Source organism: Lagopus muta, chromosome 6 (assembly GCF_023343835.1).
Source record: "Lagopus muta isolate bLagMut1 chromosome 6, bLagMut1 primary, whole genome shotgun sequence".
Lineage (NCBI taxonomy): Eukaryota > Metazoa > Chordata > Aves > Galliformes > Phasianidae > Lagopus > Lagopus muta.
The window spans coordinates 45,762,179-45,778,618 of record NC_064438.1 but is presented as its reverse complement, the minus strand read 5'-3'; the positions used below and the strand labels follow the sequence as shown (position 1 = coordinate 45,778,618).

Below are 16,440 nucleotides of genomic sequence, written 5' to 3'. Positions count from 1 at the left end.
TCCTTACCCCTAGCTGTTCAGCAAACCTACGCTGTAGTACAGGTGTCTCTCTCTGATGAAGGAAGGGGAAAAAGAAGAGTCTTCATGCACTCTCTTCAGCCCAAGGCAAAGCAGTGACCTAAAATGAGCAAATATGGCATTTTCTGATTTCTGTGGGACAATTACTAGCATCAGTGAAAGAAGAGTGCTCACTCTGTGGCTAGGAAAAAGTAACTGTTCTTTGAATTGTGGTTCACATCAAGCAGACTGTTTTCAGTCTAAAAATATTCTCCATGGTGACCTATCTGAGAATAATTTTTTGTCACTTTCCTGACTTTTTTTTTTCTGGCTTTTGCTTTTGTATAGAGAGATCTTTGGCCTGATGGCTTAGACTTGTTTCTGGGAGTAATTGTGGCAGTACTTTCTCAGCAAGGAAGGGCCCTGAATCTGGAATGTGCTTTTCCCTGGCAAGTGCTGGGTGGTGGCAACCTTCAGGGTGTGACAGCAGACCTATTTGTTTAGTTCTTGTGATTACCGTAGGGGTTTTTCCACTGTGTGTCCACCTTTGGATGCCAGTACTTTTCTCCTACCCATGGGTTCCGTGATAGCTACACCCTGTAAAATATACATTGCTGAAATTTTTCAGGGGCTGTTTTATTAACAGACAAGTGCTTTAACAAGGCTGTCTGTTTTATAAAGGGGTTAAATCATTTTAAATTAATAAAGTCATTGGCTTTAACAAGGGCTGTTATGTTTTACCATCAAAAGTGAGTGAAAAACTCTTCGAGTAGGTAACCAAAAGCGTTGTTTCATCCAGGTCCTCCTTTCCCTCTTCACTTTTTAAAATGTTTCTATCTGTCTAAGGATTAGATACTCAAAAACAATTGTAAGTTGATGTCTCTGTACAGGACCAGTCATCTTACTATCTCTAGGGGTGCATGTCCTGCTGTGAACTGGACAGAGTGGGCAACAGTAGAGAAGAAAATGAAACCTAAACTTCTTGCCTTCCCATAAATTTATATTATATATATGTCAGTGTGGATGGATTTTCTTTCTGTGAGCTTGTTTCCACCTAGGCCCTCATTAAATGTGTTGAATACTCAGTGACTGACTGAAGTCTTCCACTGATTGACTGTACTGTGCATGAAGTGAGTCTTTCCTTAGCTCTGTTTTCAAACTTGACTCCTGATATTCTCAATTCATACCACTTAGTTCTTTTGCTGGGAGGGTCAACAACCAATTAGTTTCTCAGTGTCATTTCTGATCTTACTGACCTTGCATAAGCAGAAAAAAATATGTATGTCAAATCCTAAGTCTGTCTTCCTTCAGATCAAATAATATTGTATAATAGGAATTGTTTATAACTGAAAAATCCATCTGCCAGGTAGGTAATCACAGAGATCAGCATGATGTCCTCCAGCACCTTTGTTCTAGTAAAGCATAGAGAAGACAGGCAAAGGCTGGTATCATCCACCCACCTTTTTTCAGAGCTGATTCTTCTTAGGCAAAGACATGAAATAGCAAACACTCTGCCAAACACACTGCAACTTGGAGATCACGTTAGGAAACATGCCAGGACCAGTGCTGCCTCATACCTGTAGTGGGTATTGGCAAGAAGCTCAATGCAGGTTAATCAGAAATGGTGCTCAAAATCTGCAGCTTCTTTTTGTGCTCTCACAGTGAAGAATTCATCAGCATTTATGGTTTTTTTTATGTTTTTGTTTTTATTTTTTTCTTGAAGAAACTAAGAGATAGACAATCCTGATACTAGTGCCTAGTGAGGAAAGAGACACTAGTGAGGAAAGAGAAAACCCATCTCCCAAATCCAGGTACTATGGTGGCTTTACAGATGCACTCTATTAGTTCCCAAGAGCTTCTCAGATCTCCTTGAAAGCTCAGCTGGCAGCTTCAAGTCCTTCTGTAATAGGTAATTGATGCTACAGTGTGCCAGAGATGGTGCAAAGTCAGGGTGCAGTTCTGTTCCTGGAGCACCAGTGGTGCGGGCTGAAGCACCAGCTGCCTGAGATTTGAAGGCTGTTTAACAGTACTGCATCTCCTTTCCTCTACTAGAGGACAGAGATGCCTTAGGGCTCCTCCTGAGGACTATTTTGGACCATGAGTGACTGTTGTTGCTCTCTCGGTTATTAAAAATAGATGGGTCCTGAGAAATTGTGAGATTTGACTAGAGCAAGCAAGTTTTGGGGTACAAACTCAGCAGTGATCAGCTTGTCTCTGTACTTGAATACTTGAAGAAGAAACTGTTAGTAGGAGAGATGAGTAGAGCAACTGCATTTAGAAACATGTTTCCAGGGAAACATTATTTTCTCTAGAAGACAACCCTGAGACATGAAATTTTATATGACTCTTGGGACAAATGTAAGTTTGAAGACTTTTTTTTTTCCCCTACTTTTTATAGCAAGTACATTCTGCTCCAGATTTATCTGTTTCAGGCCTGTATGGTAAAACCTATTTTAACTGTGGGGTCCAGTATCTCAGAGGATTTGATTAGGAAAAGGGCCCACACAAGCTGCAGTTTAAAGATCTGTTACTTGCATAGCAACTGCACTCAAATGTGCGCTTCTAAGCATGTCCTTATTCACAATACAAAGTGGGACTTCAAGAACAAGACTCAAGATATGACTTGGCTTCATGTGCATCATTAGATAAATCAATTAAGAGTAGCTTAGAGTATGTAAATTCAATATAATAATTTCTTACTTTTGTTTCTAGAATTGCAATGATTGATTTATGAAGCTTATAGAAATCCAGAGTGAAAGGGCCAGTTTGTACTTCCCAATGTGTTTCCTTTGACTAGCCCGCCTCCAGAAACCACAGTTTCATCTCTTAACCTCTTGACAGCTTCCTTACAAGACAAGTGGACTAATCACACCAAGTTAATGAGCAAAGTCTACGTTCTTTTCAATGGGGATTTCTGTTCACAGAGACTGTGAACTTCCATTTTTGTTATTATTTTGAAAATTGTAATCAACTTAGTTAGAAACTTAATTTTATTTAAAAACTTTTTTTTTTTTTCTTGGTTGCACATTGCCAGTGACAAAAATAAGCTTCTTGCTATGCAACTGTATTTCTAGACTAAATTTTATCAGTTTAATTTTCTTTAATGGAAAGAGTGGTCTGAATGTATTATATAGAAAAAAAATTATATAAGTAGACTATAAGAATCCTATATTCAGTGGACTCAGAAGTAAATAAATAGCATGCTTTTCCAGGACAGGCATATGAGCCAATAGGGGTATTTGAGAAATTTAGCATTTTTAGTTTTCTGGATTAGGTAGGAGGGAGGCTAATAAACTTTGGAGGATTTGAAAGGCCCAGATTCCTTGCTGCTTATCTATTAATGCTGAAGTCTTTGTTTGCTTATGTGTGAGGTTTAATGTGAATGTGCATGAAACAGCTTTAAATTTAAACCTTCTCAGTGCTGAAAGTACACAGTAGGTATTATTTATGTCATAACAAAATTGACTTACAGGTTAAGTCTTCTTCTTTTACAGACAAATAAAAGCTAAATGCTGATGCCTATCTTTAGATGTGGGTATTGTCACAAGGAGCCTCTGTGAGATCCAGCTGTGCCCAGGGCGCTGTGGGATGTGAAGTGAGTGGATGATAGAGGTTCTCCAGACGTTAGGAGAGCTGTGCAGCATGTTATGGTGTCATTGCATCAAATTCTGATTAAATTAAGTGCTTAGGGATTTCTGACAAGCTTTTCCTACTTAAATTCTACCCTCATGTTTCATCTGGCATATCTCCTTGTAAATAATTATACTGCTGTCTTTGGTTCATACTTACTTTCTTTGCTTTTCCTTTAATCATCAGTATTATTTGCAGATCTCCAGAAAAGCAGGAAAAACCATTTTCAGACAACCTGTCTCCAGTCAGGCTATTCCTGCCTACTCTGTACACACCATGAAAATGAGGAGTGTGCATGTTATTGGTATTGCTATTGCTGACCCTTTGGAAATAAACAAAAAGTGAAACAACTGGTCTGGTGGCCAGACACAGCTGTGGTCAATATTGTGAGCTGAGTGGCAGTAAAACAACATGCAGTGAAGTTATTTTTCAATCAAGTTAGGATTTACCATTCTAATCCACTGAAACTGCAAAGGCTGTTTTCAGTAAGCTTGTCACTTTATTAAATAGGAGCCAAAGCCAAAGGAAATCCACTTAAGAAAGAAAAGTTAAACAGTTTAATTCTGCAGCTGTAGAAATAAATTGAAACAGTGGAGTTATATTTTCAGTGCCATTCTTACAGCTATGTTGCAGCCATTGTTATTAATGGAAAATTAAAATAAAAGATAATGATGAAAAAATTAGATCTCTTTTTCCAAGAGAAGTTACATGAAACAAAAATCTCATCTGACTCTTCCAGTGACTTCCTTATAAATGGTAAATAATGTTTGAGAGTAAAGGAAGAAGGGGCTGCTGTGATGGAGTTCAGTTACACCTCAGTTACTTCCAGTACCATAATGTGAATAGTTAAAAGGTGTTGCTGTCTTTACAGTTTTACCATGTTGAGACTGAATATTAAACAATTGCAAACAAACTAATTTAGGAGTGACAGACTTTTATCAGGTTTCTCGACAGCATAAATAATCTGACTGATCAGTAGTTGTGACAATCGTGGGTAGATGCATCACCAGAATTGTCCTAGTAGTTTGTTTTCTACCCATCAGGGCCTGGCTATTCTGACTGAAATGCCTGAGTGCCTTTGTAGTCAGTATGTGTGTTTCATTTAAAAATCCTTTCATAGCCTGGATGATTCTTGTGTTGAAGATGATAAATATAGGCAGCATGGAAAGGAATTCCTTCATCCTTTTAAGACTTTGGTTGAGCTCTTCTCATCTTTTGAGTTCACACTCTTGTATACATGACCTTCTTAGCAATATGTCATAGTGCAGTCTAAATACAGTTTGGCATTAAGAATCCTTTTATTTTTTATAATGATACCTCAGTTTCAAGTAGCTTCTTCGCTTGAAGGCTTAGTGTTTCTCTGTTGCCATGCAAGAGGCTGCAATCAAGTAGTAATGTTCCTGTTATTTTTTTTTCTCTGTGAAGATTTCATTGTGTTTCTAATCCTGAGGGGAAGTGTATGATTATATGATCATGTTTTACTCATGATTACTCAATTCTCTGATTTGACTTCACTTGTACCATGTGTTTGGTGAGTACTTTGATGAAGCTTATTGCCACGCACACCTCAGACCTATGGAGTCCCTGGAATACTTAATAATGTCTTTTCTATAAGCCCGGAAAACAGACACTGGAAAATATATGGACTCAAACTTTCAAACCCGTGAGTCAGGTCTCAGATTTCTGAAATGTGAGGTTTGCTGTAGGTAATTTCGTGACGTAATCACATAGCTGTGAAGATTAGAAACTGTTCCTAAGAGTTAAGCCTCTCCTCATCAGACTATGCTCTCATAGCTAAGAAGTCACTGAATGATGTGAGCAGGGTGTAGTACTTACAGAGTGTTAAGCATAAGCCTTTGCTATCTACAAAAGCTTCTCAACTTGAAGCACCATGTGAGGGCAAAATGTCTCTGATACAGTTCTTCTATTGCTATGTGAGATTCGGGGATAAAGGCTTTTTTGAGTAAGAGTCTTATACAAGTAGATAAATCGTAGAACTAAAGTAGCTTTGAAGTCTCTACCTCCAAACATAGTCATGACCTTAGTGAAGACATCTCATCATCCTCTGCCACCCCAAACTAATTGTCCATGCTCATGTTAGTACAACCGATCTTAGTGTTGTTGATAGGAGGACTGCTGCTGCTGACTTGTCCCCTCCTGCCAGAAGCTGCATGCAGGGCAGCCTTCCTGCTGCTGCTCTTGTCTTTTCATATTCTTACTGGATTGCAAAGCTAAGTTGGTTTTTCCTTAAGGAACTCAAGGGTTTAGACCTGAAAACAGTGATGTACTCACTGCCCTCTTCCATTGCTTATCCACCCATCTCACATCACATGGATGAAGGACAATGGAGTGTCCTTCTGTTAGTGGTTTTTCTATTGGAGAACATGTATATTCTGGTTCTGTACATAGCTGCAATTCTAAAGGAGGTGGCTATATTAAGTATTAACCATATCCAGCAGGTATCAGCAGTCCTCTGTGCTGAAAGTGGCAGATATGCCACTTACAGCAGGAGAAGTAGGCAGAATGGATGCATATTGATGCAAGCTCTTCTGCCTCCTACAGCAATAGGAATGTTGTCAGTCTTCATGCTCTATGTTATTCCCATTGCACAACCTTCATAGTTTGATGGCAATGGATAAGAAGTATAAGAAACATACAGTGAGCAGAATCCTGTTGTTCTGGCTGGAGGCAAGAAATGCAAGGTAGTATAGAAGCAGTATCAGCGAGACAGGGACCTTATCTGATGGTGTTTAGACAATAAGTGCCCCCAAGTGAAGGATTCATGTACACAGTAGGCCAGTCCTGCTGCCAGAAAGCTGCTTTGATGCCCTCCCTTGTGCTGGCCAAAATGTTTGCTAAGCTTCTTATTGGCAGTGCTGATCTGAACTGAATTAAAGGGTATGTGAAACAACAGTTCTGTACCATGCAGCTGGGGAGTGAAGTGGCACTGAGCAGACTGTGCCTGAACTGTTCCTTCTTATTCACTGATAGCTTCAGGGAGTGGCTGAGAGCACCAGGAAGCTGGCAGTAAATTGTTGGAATTGGTGTTAAAAGGAAAATAAAAGAAGACATGATTCAAAGGGCTGCAGAAACTCTGTGGGCCCTCTAACAGAAGCTCTCTCTCTTTTCAAAGTATTTTTAATCCTCTTGTGCTATAGAGTGTGACATATATTTGAAGGCTTGCCTTTATTTGTAATGTCTAATTACCTCTCCTCTGAGCAAATAAAATGGCCTACTTTCCATTTTGAAGTATATCGCTTAAATCCATCTCAGGAGGGAACGTTATGCATGTTGAACACAGTTCAAAGCAACAAAATACATGTTCTTTCCATAAGCTTTTTTTCTCCTTGCCTCTTGGAAAAGTGTGATGCACCACTAGATGTATTAAAGGAAGGGTTTGATGCATGTGTGATAAGTAACTGGCACTCCTGTGATAGTGCCCTGTTCCCTGCTCATGTTCCATCACAGTCTGCTGTGAGCCTCCCCCTTCTGGTATTCAACACCTGCAAATTAAGCTAGACCTGTCCTGGCCATTCTGGTCTTGCTCAATTTATTTCTTCCTTAGGGAAAAAATGTTTGTCCCTGAAGTTCTTTGTGCTCTCATTTTCTTCTTAGTAATGGGAAATGGTGCTATGTCTTGTCCCCAAGGATGTGAAACTCTGATAAGGAGGATCATAGCTTGGATTGAAGATACTGTGCAAACAGAGAAAGTATAGCAGAGTAGTGACCGTGTTTTGTTTGTAACAAGTTTGTCCTGCAATGAGTAATACTGTGCATCCGGAGTGCCTGTCTGTTAAATTCTAAATCTGGAAACATCTGGAAATGTCTGTGAATATAACATAACATAAACATATGGTTGGAAATTAATGCTAAATTATTTTAAATGCTCTCATTTTCTTCTCTGTGGATGTTTCCTGTGGGGCATGAAAAAGAAGGTATGAGTTTTCATAGTTTCTGCAGTGTTGTCATTGAATTTTGGAAAAAGAGTTGAAAAAATAGAGAATTACAAATGTTATTTTTGGCATCCTTGACCAACTTCTGCAGCAAGCACCCTTTCCCTGGAAATGCAGGTGTACTTCTCTTGAAGCATACCTCACCTCTTGCAATCTGCAGTGCATCTCAAAAAGGACCTCTTCTGTAGTTCATCTTTTTAGCCATTTTAATCTAATTTTAGCAGCTCACACTCTACCTTCATTCATTTTTAAGTGATCATTGCTTGCTCTGCAAGACCGCACATTACAGTGCACCTCCAATCTCTTACATGATATTTTTGGTTTCATTTTTCTGTCCATTTCTCCAAGAGCTGTTCCATATCCTCTCCTTCAGATTGTATGTCTGGCCTACGATGGACAAAGCATCTGCTTATTCCTCTAAAGCCACAGGATTTGGTGGTAGTTAATATTAAGCTCCATAAATCTCTTCAAGCCTTTGATCTTAGAGCAGCATGTTTTTCTGTTTGTTTCTAATATTCATCTGACCGCCATTTTCCTCACTCTGTTTCTGCTGTGTTGCTTAGTAGCTTTGATGGCAGACATCAACAGGATGAAAAAGTGGAAGGCAGGATGCAGTGTGATTAATTCACATTTTCTGCTATGGAGATCCATCCAAAGCCTCTCCTTTTCTTGAGGATAGCAATGTTTTGGTGGCATGTGCAGTGGATTACCCTTCCTAGCTTTAAATTCTGTTTTGCAGTACTGCACGTAAGTAAGTTTGACTTCTTGAACCTCTTTTAGTGCTGGGTCCTTTTGAGAAGACATCGTGAGCATTTCTTGGTTTGGATATATGCTGACTGCTTAATGTCCCCAGATTGTTTGGGTGCAGCAGGAGAAGCAGAAAAGTTAGATCCAGAAGTCACAAGCACCAAACAGGCAGTTCTTTATGATTTCATGGCATCTCCAAAATTGTTCTGTGTCAAACTCTGTTTGCAGTTTCCTTGCTCAATTTTAGAAAATGAAACTGCTGTTTTCTAAGGACAGATTTCCCACAGTTACAGGCAAATTTCAGACACAATTAGATGTCTCTGCCAGTTGTCTCCTCAGCCCTTCTGTTCCAAACCATAGTTCTTTGAAGGTCTTGGCCATTAATTGCATGATTTGAAATTCTGTGTTGGACTGACTCCTGTGAAGCACCTTGGGAAGCTGCCCTGGGCTCCTGTTTGAAACTGGATATATTGCTGGTCTCCTGTGTTAGTTCCTTCTGCTCACAAGTGCAAATACTATATTCTCAAATGCACTCAAGTAGTTAATCACAAACCTCTTAATGCTATCTGATGAGTGTAGGAAGCGGTGAGAATCTGGGCACTCTGCTGCTAGTTTGACTCTGAATGCCAAGCAACCCTGACTCACAGTGTGGGTTTTGTTGGGCTTCTTTGCTCATCTCAAATTATTCAGGCTTTAGCACTGCTGTTGAAGCTAATGTGAAACAGAATATCTTATTGCTTTTGATGTTTCAACAAAATTAAGAGCCAAAAAGATATTTTTCCTCTCTGAAAGGAAAAAAGCATTAATAATAAGGAATGTTTTACTATCTAGACTTTCTAGATTTGCCACAAAAAATAAAGCAGTGGAGATGCAGCAGGACTGGACTTTGTGAGTAGCTCATACTTGGTTGAGATAGGACGGTTTCTGGAAGCCGCTGTTGTTTTTTTCTTAGGCGCTGTGGGATGAGCATTGAGATCTTTGATTTAGCATGTTATCTAGTTGCTAGCTCTGCCAGTGCAGATACTAACGTGGATAATGAGTGATCTTTTCCATGTCAGCAGGAGGGAAACAGTTGTGCCAATGCTGCTAAAACCACGTTGGTAAGAATTTGATTCAAGAGTTGTTCCCCTAACAAGAGAAAGTTAACTTGTACCAACCAGGCTGAGTGCAGTGGTGCCAATGATGACCCTTTCAAGAGGATGCTCCTGATATTTCTTTGAGCAGGGGAAGAGAATCAGACCTGGTATCCTTAAGTAGGTGGAAATGTTGTAAGAAGAGGTTGAAACTGAAGTTAATTTCCATTAACTTCCTTTCAAACCATTTCCTTTCAAAGCAGAGCTCAGCATGCTGGCAGTGGCAGAGGGTTGGAGATTCTGCCCGCTGTGGAGATGGGAGCCTAAATACTCCCAAGAAACTTTAATAGTCTCAGGAAATATTTGTAAAACCTGATTCCAGCCAGTGCAGGAGGTTACAGTGAACTCTAAGCCAGAAGAAACTCTCAAATCAAGCTGTTGTAAATGCGCATTGTTCCTTATGGCCATTGCTGGTAAAAGCAAATCCTGTTTATTTTCATGTACAGAAGGAGGTACTAAGCTCCTTGTACAGCATATAGTATAACAGAACAGGTGGTGTGTGCAGTCTGAGAACGCTTTGCCTGATCAATGATTAAATCACTTGTTAGATCAATTCCAAAGCCATTGAATTTAGCTTTATTACTACTTAGTGGGGTCCAGTAACATTCCCATTAAATGCTGATGTTTATTTCACTCAGAATGTTCAGAACAAAACTGTATCTTTTCCGTTTTTGTTTTTTTTTTTTTGAAAAATGTCAAATTTTGTTTGATGAGAATATTCCTAGTAAGTAAATGAAAAAATCTGTAATCTGTTCAATAACATTTTCCATGCATATGAGAAGTCATCAGAACAAAGATGTTTACTTTGTGGCTAAAGGATGGGGGGAGAGGAATCTTTACCATCTGTCACCATCAAATTATTTTTCATGAGGGAAATATAAGTCCCTCTCATTGGAAGCCATTTTATCAGCTCTGATAATAATATTTTATATGGGATTTCTCTTCCAGAATCTAGTAGAATTTACAAGTAAATTCATCTACCTAATGCTTTGGTAAGAGGAACATCTGTCTCAGACACTGGGAGGATTGAAGTACTAAGAGTTTTTTAGAGGTCTATTCATCCTGTAATATTTGTTTGGTGTATGTAATCCTAATACACTGACTGCAGTAGTAAATATTTTGCTGTAATCAGAAATTGAACTCCAAAAGAAACCCTTTTAGCTGCAGCTAATGAAAACGTCATGCCTGGGACCCTGTGAGGTTTGTATTCCGCAGAACTAACCTGAGTTTTAAAGAACTTTGAACCAGTAAGGCTGGGAATTTGCAACTTTGATGGAAGAAAAAGCCTCAAGCTTTCAATGCCTGCCATAGAAATTTAATAAGGATCCTAATAAATGGGTCAGTTTCAACAAACAATTAACTTAACAACTTCATCTGGAAGGTTTGGAGGCCCTGTTTCATAGGAGGTAACTTGAGAGCAGTTTTATGTTATATAGTATAGTTAATGTTTCCCTTAGAAAACTAGAATTTTTAAGATTTAATATTTCATGCGGTCCAAATTACGTCAAATTGGCATATGGTACACACAAAGCCTTCAACCCCTATATAGATCAAAAAGAAAAAAAAAATTAATCCTCTAAGCTGTTTGGGGGATTCATAAGCGCAAGGAAAATATACAATTCCCAGGAATTCAGAAGCTTATAAAATGAACTTTGTGGGCAATTTGGATAAAATTATTCCTTATGCTTTGATTATGCCATTAAAATTTGCACTTCTACAAATACGGAGATTTCCTTGTAAGTACTGAGTACTACTGGGCAGTGTAACTGCATTTTATAGACCTAAGAGGAATGTTTTTCCTGCATGTTGTGTTAAGTCACATTGTGGGCTATTTTTTTCATCCTCTTGTAAAAATACATAATGGAGATTAAGTGGTTCAGTGTGTTTATTGTAACTCTGAGGTTGGATGAACCAGTCACAGGTAGAAACTCTAATTGCACTTCTCCCTGCCCTGCATCATGCAGCTCTGCAACATCCTGTATCTAACATCATCATCGTGTACGTAGTGTCTGACTGCTTATTGTAAATAATGCCACAGCCCTTATGACGCATGAAATTTCTTGCAAAAAGTAGAATGCCATGCTAGGTAGGATTCATGTGTCTCGGATGCTTGTTGTACAGAAACTTACTGAGGCAGATCTTGGTTGGACATCACACTGGATTTGGTGATTTGGGAGACGTTCAACCTGGCTACTCAGTGCTATCAGTCTGCATCTCCACAACGATCAAGGCACCAAATTGAAACAAAAACCCAGGAAATTCTCTTCAGCTAATGCTGTTGCTAGCAGCCTTATCATTATGTGTACAAACAACACGGGCTTTCATGTCTGGAAGCACTCATCAGTATTCAAGGCTGGGTAGTGGTACAAGAAAGTTTCACACATTATTGGCAGCAAATGAGAAGTTGTAGGTAAAATGCGTTTTTGAAGATGTCAGTTTGGTTTCCTTCTTGAACACTACGTTTGCAGAGAAAACATGAATACTGGTTCACCTCAATGATGATTAGTAATGGGCAGTACCTAGGCTGCGTCACTGTGTAGGAACACCAGGTAGCCCTGTTTAAAATCCAGCTCTCATTTTATTTGGAGGTCTAGAGTTTGAGTGGTTCGAAAGTAGATTGTTCTAAATGTTCTTTTTAGAGGCTTATTGATTGCTTGGCTGTGTGAGCTGGATTTTGGAGGTGGGGAAGGTGGAAGGAAAGGAATTGGCATTCTATTTCCCTAGGCCGAGAGTATCTGAGCCACGTGTTTCATTTTGGAGTGTGGTATTTAAATATTGTATATTTGCCGTTTTTGTTGTTGTTGTGTAATGAGAAGTGCTACTTTCTCCTGATCTGTGGTGTTGGCAGATAACTCTGCTAGCTCCAGAGCCATAAAACCTAAGAGCTGGCTGTGCGGTAGGCATTGGTTGCTGATAAGGTGGACGTGGGATGATTTTCCAAGAAAGTTATTGTGTCTGGAGCCAAGGGCAGCCAGCAGTTACGTGGCCAGCACCACCATTTCCCTCTTGAAAACTTGCCTAATATTAATAACAGCTAGATCTTGTTTCTGTAGTGGTTATAACCTCACGGTAGGAAGGCTTCTGTGCGTGTTATAACACTGGTAGTTAACAAGATATCTTCTAGGTAAGTAGCAAGTGAATCTAAAAGCCAGCTTGTTATGTAGGTTTGAATGTCTTCTGCTGACAATATCCTGAATTAAATGCTAATAGCTTTGAAAACAAATTTAAATGACCTGCTGCTTTGCTTTAGGAGTAATATCATACATGCAAATCAAGCAATTTTTTGAAGCTATATAACTGCAGACTGACAAGAGTTGCACTCAAATCAGTTTCCACATTTCTTGGTTCCTTCATGTGCCCAGCCCTGTGGTGGTGTGCCTCCAAGGATTTTTCCTAACTAGTTATATAATACCATAATAAATAGTATTTAAAAGCAAATCATTGTTTGCTATCTCCAATTTGCTATCGAACATAGCAACTGGGATTGGCTTCTTTTAGGTATTGCAACAGCAGTGGCCTTTGAGAAGATTTGAAGGAGGAAGAAATGACATCAGCAGTATATGCCTGAGGAATTCCTAGGCTACTGGGAAATAGTGCCACAAAGGGAACCAGCCTAATTCTCTTGTCCATATCAACTTAGCCTTGAGTTTGCTCAAGAAGTCTTTTAAGAGCTTGGTTTTGCTCTGTGACAAATTAATAATGTTTTCCATTTGGTTTGACAAACCAGAATACGTATTTTTGTGTCTATCTTTTTGCAAACTCATTGGGGTGAGCATGTTGCACTGATATCTCTTAAATCACAGAGGATGTGAGCTGGCTCTGCAGTGGCTACTGCTTACTGATGATGTGGGTGTGGGACAATTTCATTTATTGCATCTGTCCCAGAGCCTCTGTCCTTCAGTAAAATCACATGCCTCTGCAAATCCTTGGATTCTACTGTGAAAGAGTGCTGCATTTGGGTTTATTGGAAGAGTATGGAAGGCCTAATTTCAGTGTGGTGGTCAAAATTCCTTTTCATATGTTTGTCTCTTATGTCAAGATATGAGCAGAGTATAACTGAAATAGCAGTTCTTAACTTTTTACTGCTTTCTAACATTACATCCTTGCCTCCAATCTTCGCCGTAGGCATCCTCCTTTTCCAGCATAATGCACTGGATTTGCGTGCAGACCAGCCATATGGCGTGTGTAATTATTGTTTTATAATGGTGTTATTGCTCTCTAGCTGCCCAGTAAACCCAGTGCAGTTTCAGTAGACTGTATACAACAGCATACGAACTTCAGACTTGATTTTCTTCACTTTTATACAAAAGTAGGTGTGAAGGAGAAAAAATGATCCCATTTAATTTATAGAAACTATATAAAGTTTATAGAGTCTCCACAATCCTCACAAATGAAAAGGCCACAGAGAGGAGGGGCTGCATCAGAACTGGGAGGTCTGCAGAGCTGGAGAAGAATAGCACTTAAAGGAACACATCAGTAAATACCTGCACTGGACTTTTCCCATTAACTCCATGGGCAAGCAGATGGCCTGCAGTAGGGGTTTGTCTGCCTTAGAGATTTTAGAAACAAGTTTTCTCCCCTTTCCTCCTCCCCATTCAGTTACTATTCCTTTAAAGTAGTACAGAACCAGTGCCTGTTCCGGAGTCATCGTTCATATTGGAAGCAGCCTGTTTGCTTTTGCAAGGTTTGCTGAGTAGTTTTAGAATCTGTATATATACATAAGTGCTCTCCTGTGTGTGCCTGGTTTATTTTTTGGTGTGTGAACTTCCTGAAGCAGTAATACCAGCTTGGCTCGCCCATCCTTTCAGGCATATTTGCAGCTCTAATTTACACCAATGGGAGAATTTCTGCAGCAAAATTAGGAGCCACAGTGTCCTCTGTTGTACAGACAATCTAGGTAAACATGTCTCTCACTTGCATCCTTATTTACGCTGAAAATAGAAATTGTCAAAGTGCTTGGTGAAAATAGGACCTGGCTGAAACCAAGCCTCTGTAGAAATTAGAAAATGCTTTAGAAGACGTATTTTTGCTTCTGTGTACCTTTCTGTGTTTCCTTTTCAATTTTGGTGGACACTGGACATCTGTCTAGCCATCCCATTTGGTAAGGCAACCTCCCTGACACCCAGGAGTCCCAAACGCAGCCCCATTTCCTGCTGCACTGCCTGCCTCTTTTCACCAACACATGTATTTAAACAAAAAGCAACATAGCTGGGGACAGATCTGGCTTAACTTTACCATCTGCTGACCCTCCAAAGTTAATGTTAACAGATCAGTTGTTGAAGTTACACCCTTGACTCTGCATGACACGTGGCACTTCTGAACCGACATGGGTGCGTGTGAGTGCATGGAGAGGCAGCTCGGGGGTTGAGATGCTGAAGGGAGAGAAGCTCAAGAAGAACATGACCCATCTCATGGTTTATTGTACTTTGAGATTTGTAGGTAGTAAATGCTGTGGGTATTTTTACAGATATTCTAGAACCCTAATATAATTTACAGTTGAATTTGTAGAGAACTGTTTCAAATCTGTGCAGATTCTTCTAAGTTATTTTAAAAGAAAAGCCAACAGCAATAATTAGTTTGGCATTTTCCATGTTTTCTAAAGCACTTAAAGGGTAATGACTTTTTTAAACCATCTTACATAAAATCAGGTTTTACAGGAATAAGAGGACCTCGAAGGCCCAAGTGGCCATCAGTTATAGATGTAATTCATGCTGAAAGCTCTATTCCAATACATCAAAATAAGGAAAACAATTATATGTATGATTAGAGGCTGCTGACCCTTCAGTTAAAATGATCAAAAAGAACAAGATTAAAATTTGATTTACAGAAGCTGCTACTTAGCCTATAATTAGGCTGACCAATAAAAACAAACCAGACTTCTACAGAATGTGACTTCTCAGTAGACGGGTTAGCTATTTTTGCATGGCTGAGGAAACACAAAAAGATTTTAGAATACATGCTCTATGTGTAGACTGAAATACAGCATATAACTAGTTTTAATGTTTCTTGTTTATAAATTGCCAGATTTCCTTAATTCTAGTGAAATTGGAGAACCACTTGAGAATAATTGTCTCTAAAATGAAATATCACTTCGTCAGTCTACTTCATTTATTTAAAATTTATGCTTAACTCTTTTATTTTAGAAGATTAATCAGAAATATGATTCCCCTTGCACTTTTGCTGTAGTTTGCTATGGAAATGGATTCAGGAAATGGCACATGTGATTAAAAACTCTTCAGCTGGCACAAGAGCTATTTGTACAGCTCCCAGCATACAGCACTTCTGGCAAGTCACAAGTGCTTCTCGTCTTACTGCAATACAAATAAAATGATTAATCAGTGTAGAGACTTTTCTGATTTTTTATTTTTAATTTGAAATTCACTACATAGAAGATTGGGGAAGATGAGTTTTTAGGCAACCTTTCCATTCATAAGATTGAAGACCAAATTGTTGGGTTAACTAACATGATCCAGTTTCCTTGTGCTTGTAAGTTAAGCACATTGGAATCCACATCAGCCCAATTTGCATGTGGGTGTCAGGACAATAATCCCATAAATTGAAGGGTCAAACCACCGGCTCAGAGTCTAACATCACTGGAGAGCTGTGCACAGCATGTTAAAACTCAGTTCTCAAAAGCTACATTTAAGACTGCAAAACTAAGAGAACCTTTTTCCTACGTTGTTTAGAATGCATCTACGAGTGCATAGCTCATGCCTGGATGAAGACCTTATGTCTCCTGTTATGGGATATATTTGTTTTGTTTGCAGGCCTCCAATGAATTCTGACTTCTTTTGTGCATAAGTTTTTGCAGTTTCCTATAAGTGTGCTGTGTTCTGGAAACTTAAGTGCTGTGTTTTGTTTCTGATATTTGTAGTGGAGCGGGAAAATGTGCAGAAGAGGACCTTTACAAGATGGATAAACCTACATTTGGGAAAGGTAAGACTGACTGTCTTGATACTGAGATACAAGGGCACAGTAGG

General features: G+C 39.2%; 1 protein-coding gene across 1 annotated transcript in view; it reads left to right on the top strand.

Moving 5' to 3' along the window:
- The window catches only part of CLMN (calmin), a 71,249-nt gene that overhangs the window by 31,789 nt on the left and 23,020 nt on the right, over nucleotides 1-16,440 (top strand). Inside the window, exon 2 of the mRNA XM_048948994.1 lies at nucleotides 16,335-16,396. Within this exon, the coding sequence (XP_048804951.1) occupies nucleotides 16,335-16,396 (62 nt within the window). The remainder of the gene's footprint in view (nucleotides 1-16,334; nucleotides 16,397-16,440) is intronic.